Source organism: Strongylocentrotus purpuratus, unplaced genomic scaffold (assembly GCF_000002235.5).
Source record: "Strongylocentrotus purpuratus isolate Spur 01 unplaced genomic scaffold, Spur_5.0 spur5_scaffold_14, whole genome shotgun sequence".
Taxonomy (NCBI): domain Eukaryota; kingdom Metazoa; phylum Echinodermata; class Echinoidea; order Camarodonta; family Strongylocentrotidae; genus Strongylocentrotus; species Strongylocentrotus purpuratus.
Window position 1 is genome coordinate 24036073 of NW_022145599.1, and position 12463 is coordinate 24048535.

The 12463-nt window shown below is 40.0% G+C and overlaps 1 protein-coding gene across 1 annotated transcript in view; it reads left to right on the top strand.

The window, feature by feature from the left end:
* Window positions 1-263: 263 nt before the first annotated feature.
* Window positions 264-12463, top strand: part of FSCN1 (fascin) — a gene marked incomplete at its 5' end in the record, with an annotated part of 30789 nt that continues 18589 nt past the window's right edge. Inside the window, 1 exon segment of the mRNA NM_214536.1 lies at window positions 264-1126. Within this exon segment, the coding sequence (NP_999701.1) occupies window positions 304-1126 (823 nt within the window).

Sequence of the window (12463 nt, forward strand, 5' to 3'; positions counted from 1 at the left end):
GAGAGAAACAAATTTACCAAATATATGAATTAGTAGGCGGTTTCCCAGCAATTTTTTTATCATCATGTATTAGTCAAAACATATTCTTTCACATGATTGGTAATGAGAGCTTCCATTTCATTTTTTGAAATTGGGGCGTTTCCAATACTGGTCTTTACCTTTAATACTATTCGTGTGCACACATTATTTGTAAAAGAAAACTATCACATGTTTGATTGAATTATTACATTTCCCTTTTCAAATGTTTTTGTTTTCTATCTTTCTTTCAGAAGTGGTCGTTTGAGGACATCAACATATTTCACAATGCCTGCTATGAATTTAAAATACAAATTTGGCCTGGTCAACTCGGCCGGCAGATACCTCACTGCTGAGAAGTTTGGTGGCAAAGTCAATGCCTCAGGAGCAACGTTAAAAGCCAGGCAAGTATGGATCCTAGAGCAAGAAGAGAGCAGCACGATCAGCTACTTGAAGGCGCCCTCTGGTAACTTCCTCTCTGCAGATAAAAACGGTAACGTCTATTGCAATGTTGAGGACAGGACGGAGGACGCGGATACAGGATTCGAGATCGAGTTGCAACCCGATGGTAAATGGGCCCTCAAGAATGTTTCTCACCAGAGGTACCTAGCTTGCAATGGTGAGGAGCTGATCTGCAGTGAATCCAGCACCAGCAACCCCTCAGCAAACTGGACTGTCCAGCTGGCCATCCATCCACAGGTCTGCATGAAGAACGTCCAGCACCAACGCTACGCACATCTCAAAACCAGTGAGGAGGGTGAAGACAGCGTGGTTGTAGACGAATTGGTTCCCTGGGGAGCTGATTCCACACTCACTCTTGTCTACCTGGGCAAAGGAAAGTACGGCCTTGAGGCCTTCAACGGAAAGTTTGTCCAAACCGACGGACAGCTTGCTGGCACAGCCAACGAACAGACGCAGTTCACACTCATCTTCACATCCGGTCACCTGGTACTAAGGGACAACAATGGACGTCACTTAGGAGTGGACAGTGGAACCAGGGTCTTGAAGTCCTCCAAGCCTGGACTGACGAAAGCCAATTACTTCATCCTAGAGGATAGCTGTCCACAAGGTGCCTTCGAATTTGGTGGCAAATATGCATCGTTAAAGCAAGGTAAGAACACAAAAGCTTATTCATATACCATCTTGATCATTATTGACTCATTCTAAGTTTCTAACCAACTTCCAATCAACTTACACATCATTATTAATGAAGTTATTTGATATCTTTTTGTCACAAGTTAATCAAAGTCACCTTGTCATTTGTGAATTGGTCAATCGCTCCAGGCTATATTTGTTCACAGGCAAATATCACTGTTTGTATCATGATGGGGATTCGGTAGGTTTAGGGTTAGATTTGGATGTAGTGTTGGGTCCAGGGATAAAAAGTTAAGAAGTCGCATTATGTTATCATTTGACTGCTAAGCAATTGTCGCCGATACACGTGTTTTATAATCGTTAAGCTTACAGTAAAAATGGGTCAGAGATTTGATACAAATTTTAAAGGAAATTGCATGTAAAGTGATACTTAACATTTTGAAATATACTGTGGAATGCAATAATTGTTCCAAATTGAATTTACAGAAGCAACTTCCTCAATATTGGATTCTATACTTTTTTAAACGATTGAACGAATATTACTCAAATTGAAATTACAGCCATTGTGATTATTACTTCCTGGTTATTAATATTCTCACTTTGTTAGTTCGAACAAAAAGTTTGATAATATGCCTCAAAATACGCTGTTTCATAAATTCCCTATAAGTTGTATTCAGGGTTGTGATTTGCCAGTTATGCGTATTACCGACTATTTAGTGGTAGCTAATAGATGCCATCGATTTTGACTCTCAAATGACACGCTCTTCAAGCCCTCCCGTAGACTGACCTACATCCTTTCAGAGTTCAAAGGTCATCTAAGGTCATATGCTCCGTTAAGCTTTTACACACGAGCATGCACGTCTATCAAAACACTGCAGACGCCTTGTGAAAAAGTAAATAACATTGGCGAATGGGAGCAGGTCCCAGCGTCTGAGAATATGGACATCAAGTTTCACTTCTGAGACCCTAACAAGACCTAGAAATAGGAGAAAGTTCTTGGCCCGATTGTAGAAAATGCAGGTCACAGGTCAAAGAGGAAGATTTTTCATGGATTTAGGAGAAATCCGAAAATATTTCGATTCGAAAACATTCAGAAAAGAAGAAGAGAACGTCAGTCTCGTTTGCTGCACATCATAGTACTAACATGTATATCATGTATATTTATACATACATGCTAAATATTTAGCTTAGGCAAAGGCTTATAAATAATTACAAGATTATTGAGATCTCTGTAGTTAATAAAAAAATAGTGCTAACAAATGACAAAAGATTAATAATATTGGAGGAAATGAAATGAGCAATACGCTTACACTTATAGCTCCGAATCCGTTCATCCTACTCGTGGTGGGTAGCTTGTCTTATAATCTCATTCCCAGATAGACCTGCATTTCAACAACTCAAACTTCATAGACACGTATGATTGGGATTTTCTTAATTCAAAGCGAATGTAACGACTAGACCCTGTAGTTTACAAGAACTTCGAGAGAGGTATGATGCATCTGAGCAAGGAGTGCATTAACTCCTTGATCAATCTGAGTAATTGCTTTTGTGACTTCCCGGAGAAAATGGGACGTTTCATGAGATTTTATGCATGCGACATTAACCATTTACAACTCCCTGGATAAACTCTGAAAATCTTGCCGGAACTTCCTCATTAGTGATTGCATACAATAATTTGGACATGTAGAAGATATATTCTTATGCATTTACCTGTACTCGACATATTTTTTCTGGAAGTAATCAAGTTTTCACAAAATTACATGAAATACAAATTATATGAAATGAACAAACATTTGTTTGCTTCCATTCAAATGCAAACAATTATTTGTCAACATTCTTCTCCGTGCATCACCCACTTCCCTCGTTCTCTCGTTCTCACTCTCGTACCCCACCTCCCTTTCTCTTTTTCTATCCCTCTCCCCTTCTCTCTCTCTCTCTCTCTCTCACTCTCTCTCTCTTTTTCTTTCACTCTCTCTCTCTCTTTCTTTTTTCTTTCACACACACACTGTCTCACACACAATATCTCTCTCACCCACTTTCTCTCTATCTTTTTCACAACAAAAGTCGATTTCCTTTTCATGTTTCACTTTCGAAAGCGCATTACGTAAGCATGATGTGAATCTGCATTGTAATGAGAGCAATGCAGGAAGGACGAAATGGAGGAATTCCTTGGAAAAACTAAAGGAAGAATCTGTTTTTCTTACACCGATGGAGCATTGATAATAAATCCACAGGGCTCTTGGAGTCGTTCTGTAGATCAACAGGAACAAACCCATTTCCTTTACGGTTCCGGTGTCTCGGCCAGGATGTAGCACCCGATAACCATCTCTAAAACACCTCCTCCCCCTTTTCCTCACCACCAACACCACCACCATTTTGTTTTCTTGTTTGAAACATTGATTTTCCTCTATTTTTTCTTTCCTTTTGTCTGGGAATACCTCCCTTCTGAAACATGTATTGCCTCCAATCTTGTATCTTGCCTACTTCTGTTGTAATGATTTTGTATGCATAACGTTCGCGCCGCCCCTGCACTTTATTTGGTTTATCGTTGGCTTTCTATTTGTCTTTGGTCAGTGGACATTCATTCATTCATTCCCTTGTAGTAGTACTGTCATGTCATTTTCAGAGGAAATCATGGTAATGGAATACAAAATGATGTCACTCTGAGTGAGTTATTAACAAAAAAAATTACCAATAGTAAGACATACATGTATGAACACGATCGAAACTATTGTCGAGAAAAAAGTCAACTCATGTGAATTTCAAATTTGCAATACACTATTAATAACCGTGTTCAGATTACTAAATACGTTATTGTCATTTTCGCACTCTTCATAGGTGACCTACAAGGCTATTGAAATTGCCTTAGGTCGATTTTTCGGAAGTAGTTGCGATCGTAGATGAAGTATTTAGTGTTATATACCTCACTTAAGTAATCCAGCAATCTGATTGGTCGAAATTGCATTCATAAACTTTAACTGTTCCCGAAAATTCCCAGTAATCATGGTTAAAACAGTTCAAAATCCCAATAACCATGGTTATTGGGAAAATAGGTCAGTCTCCGTGGTTACCCCATAGGTTTACATGTTAAAAAATGGTCTGAGCGATTGAGGATATCGTACTTGTGCGAAGAATTGGTCGGTAATTTCAATACAATTGAATCTCGATCGATCTTACAGACAATTTTATCTTGCAGTGTTGACATGAAGACGAAAATAAACTTCCAAAAAAAAAAAAAAAACAACATCTGCCGATAGATCTTGATCTAATATGCCAATATGCATTGCAAAAGTAAAAGAAGGGCCCGTTTAATGGAGCAGCGGCGAAGCATCGACCACGCGAAGCAGTTTTCAATCCATTTTAATGTATATATTAGAGAAAACTGCTATATATGGTGACAGAGCGCGCTGGCCGAGCGGTTTAAGGCGCTGACTTAAGTTACATCCCATCTTCGACAATGTTTTTTTATTTTTTATTTTTTATTTTTTTTCGGCATATAAAAGTATTAATGACTGCTTTAATATTCGAGAAATAGTTGTTTTTATACGCTCTCGGGAAGGTTACAATTGGGCTATTGCCCTCGGCACGCCTCGGGTAATAGCACAATTCTAACCTTCCCTTGAGCGTATAAAAACAACTATTTCTCTCAAAGCAGTCATTAATACTATACTAATGGTATGGATATTGAATTGCAGTTATAACAAATGAAAACCGCTTTTTTTTTAACCGCATCTGATCATCATTGCGTGTCCACGAATTCAATTAGTGCGGGTCTAATGAATGTTTCGAATACACACGATAAATGTGACAGATGTTCTAAAGGCAAGGGTGGGGGGGGGGGGGGTCAACCCTACAGCGTGTTAGATCTGCCGACAGATAAGATGCGACCATTTTGATGTTGTATAGATATGCATGGCCCTAAACTAAAGCCAATTTGTCATCTAATGAATTTACGGTGTACAGTCCGGTGGCAGCTAAGTACCTGAAATAAACGAAGGCCCTGTGATATATTATGGGATTTGCTAGAAAATCCAATAATGCGAGAGGACAATATGTTGCGGGGGAAATAGATTATTTCGCAAAATACAACGTCCAATTTGAACTGTAGTACACGTAGATGATTGTATATACAAGTACCATAGTTCACTTTATGCCTACATCATGTATCATAGAATCATAACTTGCTGAAAATCACGATATGAAAACAAAAAACTATATTTTTTGTTCCCGCCCTTAATTAGCTATCTTGACTAGTTTCTCACCACCTTGTATACAGACTGATTCTTCAATGTCTATGTTTGAAAAGTTGTTGAGAACCTTTAAAGGCATGACTCACTAACGCCCAATCCAGAGATTGCCTGGAACTTATAGAGCACGTATGTGACTAACCCATAGACTGGGATCAAACTATGTCTGGAAAAGGTCTTGTTATGTGCTGTGACGACATTTTATGAGAAATATCATGACAAGATGGCCTGAAAGCGTGTCAGATAAAGTTTATTAGCTAGACATTGGGAAGAGCCTCCTAAGTTAGTAGACACAGTATCGTATTTTCAGCGTATCAGGACAATTACCCCCTGGGCAATCACCCCCCGGAAAATTACCACCCGGAAAACTACCCCCCACGGACAATTACCCCCCAGAAAATTACCCCCCGGAGAATTACCCCCCGAGGACAATTACCCCCCAAGGACAATTACCCCCCAGAAAATTACCCCCCGGAGAATTACCCCCCGAGGACAATTACCCCCCAAGGACAATTACCCCCGGAAAATTACCCCCGAGGACAACTACCCCCCGAGGACAATTACCCCCCGAGGACAACTACCCCGAGGACAATTACCCCCCGAGGACAACTACCCCGAGGACAATTACCCCCCGTGGACAATTCCCCCAAGTACAACTACCCTCCTTTTCCGAGGACAACTATCCCCGATGACAATCACCCCCGAGGAATTTGTAACACTGTGAAAAATAATGCGAGCTTCTCTCCAAATTGCTCTTTTTAGAAAATGTCATAAACTTTCAATTTCTACACTGTTGCTCACAACGGTGGAATATTTTTTTTTATCCCAATTTATGGAATTATTTTAAAAATAATTTAAAAATACTAGATCTAGATAATAGTATACAGTCTCAGATTTTATTGAATAATAATTTGCCAATATGTGTTTTGCGTGACTGCTAAAGCATGTATATTATGCTACTATGTTTATCAACTAGGGGACCTATGCCCTTAAGTCATAAATGACAGTAATGAGGATTAATGCCTCACAAAAGGGCTCTGATATAGCACATCGACACGGTGTTGATCCTGGGGCCTCACAGTTACGAGGCCATTGCTTTGTCACTGAACCATGACTGTACGCAGCGGGGGCTAGGGTAGGGGGCAGTTTCCATAAATTTAAAAAAAACACAGAAAATGCAATAAATATTCAATAATTTATTGCATTCTACCCCGGTCCCCAACATAAACAAATCCTCTGGACGGCCATGCATTATGGCTCAAGGCATGGGCACACAGAAGATTTTTTTTATGTTGGGGACCGGGGTAGAATGCAATAAATTATTGACAATTTATTGCATTTTCTGTTTTATTTTTAATTTATGGAAACTGCCCCCTACCATAGCCCCCGCTGCGTACAGTCATGGTTCAGTGACAAAGCAATGGCCTCGTAACTGTGAGGCCCCAGGATCAACACCGTGTCGATGTGCTATATTAGTGCCCTTTTGTGAGGCATTAATCCTCATTACTGTCATTTATGACTTAAGGGCATAGGTCCCCTAGTTAATAAACATAGTAGCATAATATACATGCTTTAGCAGTCACGCAAAACACATATTGGCAAATTATTATTCAATAAAATCTGAGACTGTATACTATTATCTAGATCTAGTGTTTTTAAATTATTTTTAAAATAATTCCATAAATTGGGATAAAAAAAAAATATTCCACCGTTATGAGCAACAGTGTATGTTATTTGTGAAGTTCATTTCAGTGTTTTCAAGTTATTCACTTCGATGTGGGGGGGGGGGGGGGGGGGTTGGAGTTGCCCAATTCCCCCGAAGTTTTGCTACCGAGTAAATATATTTATGTTGTCATGCGGGAGTATGATATGCGCAGGTCGAGGGTTCGAATCACGATACCGGCACTAATATCCTTTTTCAAGATATTAACCTGCACTTGCTACTCTCCACCCAGGTGTTAAACGGGTACCCGGTAGTATGTGACCGTCATTGTTGGTCACAACGGTGTTGATTTTTATCCGTGGTTGGGGGGGGGGGGGGGGGTGATAGGTGCCAAAATAATTTCGGCGATGGATCAAGGCAACCAAGAGGTAGAAGTGTGTGGCAGGTTGCACCCCCTCCCTTACAAGTTATTAATTTTTTCAAGTCACCCTCAATAAAGATAACATTTCAGAGAATATGGGACCCATGTGGGCTTGCAACTTGGGTTATTATCCTCTCAAGCGCGTAGCAAGGATTTTATTTTAGGGGGGCGGTAGTGAGCACGCGAAGCGCGCTCCCTAAAGGGGGTGGCTGCAGGGAGGGGGGTTTTCCCCGTCCCACGCGAAGCGCGGAAGCTTTGATGTTTCATTTAATTATTAGAGAAAGAAGACGATTCGTTGTACCGTTCTCGACTCTTAATCCTTGTCTAAATTCAATTTCTTTTGACCTTTAATTAAATTATTAGAGAAAGAAGACGATTCGTTGTACCGTTCTCGACTCTTAATCCTTGTCTAAATTCAATTTCTTTTGACCTTTAATTAAATTATTAGAGAAAGAAGACGATTCGTTGTACCGTTTTCGACTCTTAATCCTTGTTTGAATAAAGTTCCCCTTCCTCCGCGCGTAGCGCGGAAGCTCTGACATTTCATTAAATTGATAAAGAAAGAAGACGATTCGTTGTACCATTCTCGACTCTTAATCCTTGTCTGATTTCAGTTCCCCCCTCCCGCGCGAAAGCTTTGACGTTTCATTAAGTTACTAAAGAAAGAAGACGATTCGTTGTGCCATTCTCGACTCTTAATCCTTGTCTGAATTCAGTTCCCCACCCCCCCCCCCTCCCGCGCGAAACTTCGACGTTTCATCACATTATAAGAGAAAGATGACGGTTCGTTGTACCGTTCTTGATTCTTAATCTTTTTTCTTCCTACGTCCTCTTCCTTTTTTCTTTCTCTCTCTCTCTCTCTTTTTTGGCCGGCGTTTTTTACGCGCGCCTGTATACGCGCCTGTATTATCTCTCTCTCCCACTCTCTACTTCTTTTTTTGCACTTTTGCGCTTCGCGCTTGATATTTAGCTCGTTGCTTTTTAACGCTGCGGCTTCGCATTCGGCGCACTGCATTTCTATGATGCTGTTGATTGAATAAATTGATCAATTCCTGATGAAGCCGTATGAGCGAGAATTCAATTTATTCTTGTCTCATATACGGATGTCTCATTTACGTATGTATTATGAAAATGAGATAGCAAAATGTGTATATTGATGGTCATCTTGCGAGTAATAACCATTAACTACTTTCATCGGGCTCTCATCATTAATGTTTCTCTTCCTTTTTTTTTTGACGGTGAATTGTTGGGGGGATGATTGGACAGGCCACCACCCCCCCCCCCCCCCCCACCTGGGATCGACACCCATGAACATAGCACTTGGCGAGTGCCTGAGTCATGCAAAATAGAATTTGGGATTTGGGAGAAACTTTTCATTTTTTAAGAGGGTACCATGACTCAAAAAGTTGAAATAACGCTGCTCAAGAGAAATGTATTTCTATGCATTTTGAGAAGCGCTTGACAATTACCTAAAACTTACATCCTTCGTGGAAATCAGCAGCCGCACTGCCGTTGTATAACTTATATGTATTAAAGGGAAGTGTTTAGTAACGAGGAAGACAACGTGCTAGTATTTGAGCGAATATGGGTTCATGAAGGGGGTCTTATAGGCTCGTAGCCATCTCTCAATGTATCAGATCGTCTTTTGCTATTGAATCCTGATTGTCCACGGGGGGTAGTTGCCCTCGGGGGGAAATTGTCCTCGGGGGTAGTTGTCCTCGGGGGTAGTTGTCCTCGGGGGGTAATTGTCCTCGGGGGTAGTTGTCCTCGGGGGGTAGTTGTCCTCGGGGGGTAGTTGTCCGGGGGGTAATTTTCCGGGGGGTAATTGTCCACGGGGGGTAGTTGTCCTCGGGGGGTAATTCTCCGGGGGGTAATTTTCCGGGGGGTAATTGTCCTTGGGGGGTAGTTGTCCTCGGGGGGTTATTCTCCGGGGGGTAATTTTCCGGGGGGTAATTGTCCTTCGGGGGTAGTTTTCCGGGGGGTAAATTTCCGGGGGGTGATTGCCCAGGGGGTAATTGTCCTAGAACCTATTTTCAGAATGCCATTAATGGCGAAAAAATGCTAACTGATGATATTTTAGTGTTGAGCCATACAAAGTAGACTAGATTTTGTATTTTTTTATAAAGTATTTGTTTTTGAAAATCATACAGACTCGAAGAAAACATTTAAAATAATGTCTATGATGTTTCAGATAGAAGTTATGTAAGTTTGGCCTCCGATTTGACAGCAATTTTGACCCATTTTTCAAAGAAAATATCTCGTCACCACTCTGCCTATAAAGTAAAAAGTAAATGAAACACGTTTATTGGTTTTTATCGTACCTTGCAACTTTGCAAGTTGTGAGATTTTGTTTGTTTGTATGTAAGGCTACTACCTGTATATATATATATTCATATACTACTAGCTACTATCATATTTTGGCATCTTATAGTAATTTGAATGGCGGAGGCTTTCCACGAAGTATTATTGATAATAATTTTTGTTGTTACATATCATGGTATCACCATCTGGCGGTTTCATTAAGTTACTCTTCAAAACTGATACGTACATTTCGTAATAATTATCAGTAACACTCGAAGAAAGGACTCACCCATGAGTTCATTCTAATATAATTTAAATTATCCATTTGTTTGATTTAAAAGGTATGATATCATTTATTATAGTCATCTATACATTAGCATAACGTGAAAATTTGAACGTGCACGACGCGGAATGATGCTTATAACAGTCCTATATATGCTAAAACCATTCGACATTCATCAGTGCGTCATCTATCTGCAACATGGGTGCAATTAAGTGAATTTAAAATCCAGAAGGTGTATCTCATTATCCAGAGTTCCAGACCTATTTCATCATCCATGCAGACCTATTTCATTACATAGCAATCCAACCATTGTAATACGTCCATTTGTATGAAAACAAAAATGAGATAAATAGAATAAAATTTAAAAAGATCGGACTAAAAATAATTTGAAGATCCCGTGCCTAATTAAGTGACTATAACTTTCAAAGATTGATTAATTTATAATTTTTCTGTCCGATTCCATTCAAATTTTCACCAGTCTACCACTCTACCCTGGATTTTCTGATTTTCTATCAAGGTATGATTTGTCTTTTAAATCCAGACATATTCATCGTTAGCTCGTTAAATCGAGGGAGGCAACTTAATTTAGGGAAGGATATGGAAACCTCAAAAAGAAATCGTCTCCTGTATTTTTTCCTGTCGTTTTTTCCTGGCTTATCAAAAATGTTGGGGTTTCCTCTTCAAGATGTGACTTCCGCCTTGAAATCTCCTGTTCCATCGAGGTACCTAGATTAGGAACAAACTCCCTTTTCCTGAAGATCAGATCATCCACATTAAAGGGAACTTTTAGTTCTGGTAAAATCAAATTTACTCTTCAACGGAAATTGGTCAGAAGTTGCTCTGCCCTTTTAGTTTACCTTGGAGGTTTTCGTTTCAACACCAGCAGACAGCAGTAAGTCATATATTCACAAGAGTGGTTATCGATTCATCACCATAATGATAAATGGTTGTTGCTTAATTAGTTGTGATTGAAATTGACATGTAGCTTACTAACGCTGATGTTATAGCTAACGTCGGTTTCCAGAAACGGGCCCCAGAATCGAATTGAGCCATTATATTCAGTTGTTATACTTACGAATAATCCAACCACACTACAATGCTCCTATTGTCGTCTGGCTCCGAACAGTGTAAAAGCCCGCTATTATGCCTGTATAGAACTTAGAAGAAAACAACTAGCGGTGGGAGCGGATGAAATGATATATCGTGCGGTATAAACGGAGACCATAATTTTGAAATATTTCTTTGAATAACAATTCATTGTAGTGTATGACTCATTGGGGAATAATCACAGTGTCGATACAGCTTCGTTAGGCCCCTAGCTTTTCTGTACGCGGGAGGGGGCAGGTGTCTTAATTCATACCATTTCAACAACAATAACTCTAAGCTATTCGAACTCTGTAGCTTATCGATCAATGTATGTAATAATTGTTTAATACAGAATAACCAGCCAACTCCCTGGTATAACGTAGTTTATGCAGTGCCCTACATGTGCAGATATCTTTGCATACATTTTATTAGATAACACTTGGCATTGTCATTAAAGTATTCGATATCAAATCATAGGCGTTCTACTATAATTATAAACAGTCAACAGTGTTACGAGTAATCTGATTTCATATTCTCGATTATCATGATCTTATTGATCATGACACAATATACCATGGAACGTATAAGGAAATTGAAGGTTATATAACTCCTCTCACGGATTTTCCAATTTTTTGATGACATTTCTAACTTTACTCTACAAGTCTCTTCATTCTGACTAGCTGTTGACGTATATGGAGAGATACTGGTTTATTTATTGCAAGGGCGAACTGCCCCAATTCTTTAACAATTCATCCCTTATTAACCAGCTAAATTAACGACTTACTTAAAGTGTATCATTAAATACATTGTATTAATGTTTGCCATGTGTGGTTGCTGAAAACAGCATGAAACAGGGCCCGTGACTCCGATAAGGGGTTGGCAGTTACGACTCTTACGAGCATGATGAGAAATGGGGTACACTTGAGTGTTGAGGTGTTTCCCCCTGGGCGTATTATGTTTCCTCTTGAGCTTGAAGAGGAGTTTGAGAGTTTACACTCGTCTTGCTTGCCCTTGACAAATACATCTTCGTGAGAGGTCATGTTTACGATGTCACAAGGAGACAATTGAATGACACGAGAGACTCTTGACACAAGACATTGGTGCACCCAAAGTAAACGCTGACGTGAAACCCCAGACACATCGCCGAATCGAACAATATCGTGGCCCTTCGGAGGAATGCACTTTGTGGTTGGGTGTGTATTGTCGCTCTGGAGTTGGATGTGCAGGTGTGACCAGGGTACTGAGTGAGGGTTTCGGCTTCTGTATAGGTACTTGCCAGACATGGGGAACAAAGTCTAAATATCAAGTTGAATAGTCACGTTTTGATGGGAAAGAGTAGGGACTGTCCTTGA